Source organism: Microtus ochrogaster, unplaced genomic scaffold (assembly GCF_000317375.1).
Source record: "Microtus ochrogaster isolate Prairie Vole_2 unplaced genomic scaffold, MicOch1.0 UNK164, whole genome shotgun sequence".
NCBI lineage: Eukaryota > Metazoa > Chordata > Mammalia > Rodentia > Cricetidae > Microtus > Microtus ochrogaster.
The window spans coordinates 211,198-212,915 of record NW_004949262.1 but is presented as its reverse complement, the minus strand read 5'-3'; the positions used below and the strand labels follow the sequence as shown (position 1 = coordinate 212,915).

The window sequence follows — 1,718 nt, the reverse complement described above, 5'->3', positions numbered from 1 at the left end:
ACTTCTTCTCGATTAAGGTGTTCCTGTCCTCCTGTTGTGAGGTCACTGGGTTCTGGTGTTTTCATGTTGTTTTTCAGATTGTTGGAGGAATTCTTGCATTGGCACCTGCCCATCTCTTCCTCCAAATGCTCCCTTATGGGTCTTCTGGTACAGGATCAGAGCCCCTAGCTGGCCAGTGACCCCGCAGAGAAAAGGTCTGCAGGCAGGCTATTGAAACAAAGGAACTCCCGCCCACCCAGTTGTGCTCACCACCCAGTCCCAGCACCCAAACAGGCTGAGCTGGGGGATCTTATCCCAAAGAGGGGAGCAAGAAAGGAGAGGTTTCCTGGGTGCAAGCTGGGATGGGATAGGAGGAGAGAGGCAGTAGCGGGGGAGAATAGCCCCTGCAGGAAGACCAGGAAGTATAGTGGGTTGAGGAATGTCTGTGCTCTGTCTGCCGGGCTGCTGCCGTGGGTCAGGAACTCACTCACCCCTCTGATGGATCTTTTGGTATAGGATCAGGTCCAAACTATTGATTTTAATTTGATGTTTAGGTAATACAGTCCTTAGATTTTTTTTTAATAGGCTTTAGTTATTCTAAATAGAGGAAGACTATACTAATGTCTCACAACATGTTGGGTAAACTTCAATGCTTCCTCCAGTTTTGGGATTAAAAACAGTTTTTCTTTACTCAGTAAGAATCTTTCTGAGTGCTTTAAAAAACAATGTCAGTGCATTTCACCATCATGGGTTTCTTTTATGTAAAATGTTTTTATTTCCAATATTGTGCCATTGAATGTCAATAATTAGATTTACATAAAACATGAGAAATTAAGGAATAGACTCTCTGCTTCTACCTCCAGTGCAAGAGGTAGATGTTTTACAGCCTTCCTCAGGACTACATCCCCTTGTCTCAGCTTTCAGCTCCAAAACATTTCCCAGAAATCCATCAGCCACACAGACCAGGGGATCAGGTGGGCATCTTCATTCTACCCCATTTCTTTCAATTCCAATCTCACCTTCTATCCCCTACCCCTGTACCAGACTATCTGTTGAGGCCTCTATTTCCCATCTGTCCACATTCCTAAGGGCATTTAGGCACACTCTGCTTTCCTCCTACCTTTGGAGCCTCGCAAACTCCTCATCTAAGCCACACGTGTTCTTAATTCTCTGTTTCCAATACCTAAAATCACATTCTAGCAGAAACCCCCAATGGCCATGGATGGCAGTAACTCAGAAGCATTTACTACCAGACCAATCACAGCCACCACAGCTACTAAGAACTAGAGTAAGAAACAGTATCCACAAAACACAGAACAGAGCTAATGCCAGATATCAGCATCTAACATTACAACCATCTCAAGTCAAAATGCATACACAGTAGTGTAAATACATAATCAATAACATCTATAACAATATGTACTCTCTAATACAAAGTAACTGCTATACCAAAGGCCTGAGTAATGCAATATAGCTAAAGCAGAGGACAAGGACTTAAAAATAGCATTTATAAACGTTTGACATTCTTAAAAAGGGAACAAATTACCATTTATGAAATATACATATAGTAAACAGTGGAATAAAATTAAGAAAACAGATAAAGAAATGAAAATGAAAATAGAATCAATAAAGAAAACCTAACCTAAGCCGGGCAATGGTGGCGCACGCCTTTAATCCCAGCACTCGGGAGGCAGAGGCAGGTGGATCTCTGTGAGTTTGAGACCAGCCTGGTCTACAGA

At 42.6% G+C, this 1,718-nt stretch overlaps 1 protein-coding gene across 1 annotated transcript in view; it reads left to right on the top strand.

Annotated features, from left to right (window-relative positions):
* The first annotated feature begins 1,191 nt into the window (after positions 1-1,191).
* The window catches only part of LOC102001726 (induced myeloid leukemia cell differentiation protein Mcl-1 homolog), a 3,254-nt gene continuing 2,727 nt past the window's right edge, over positions 1,192-1,718 (top strand). Inside the window, 1 exon segment of the mRNA XM_013355542.1 lies at positions 1,192-1,207. Within this exon segment, the coding sequence (XP_013210996.1) occupies positions 1,192-1,207 (16 nt within the window).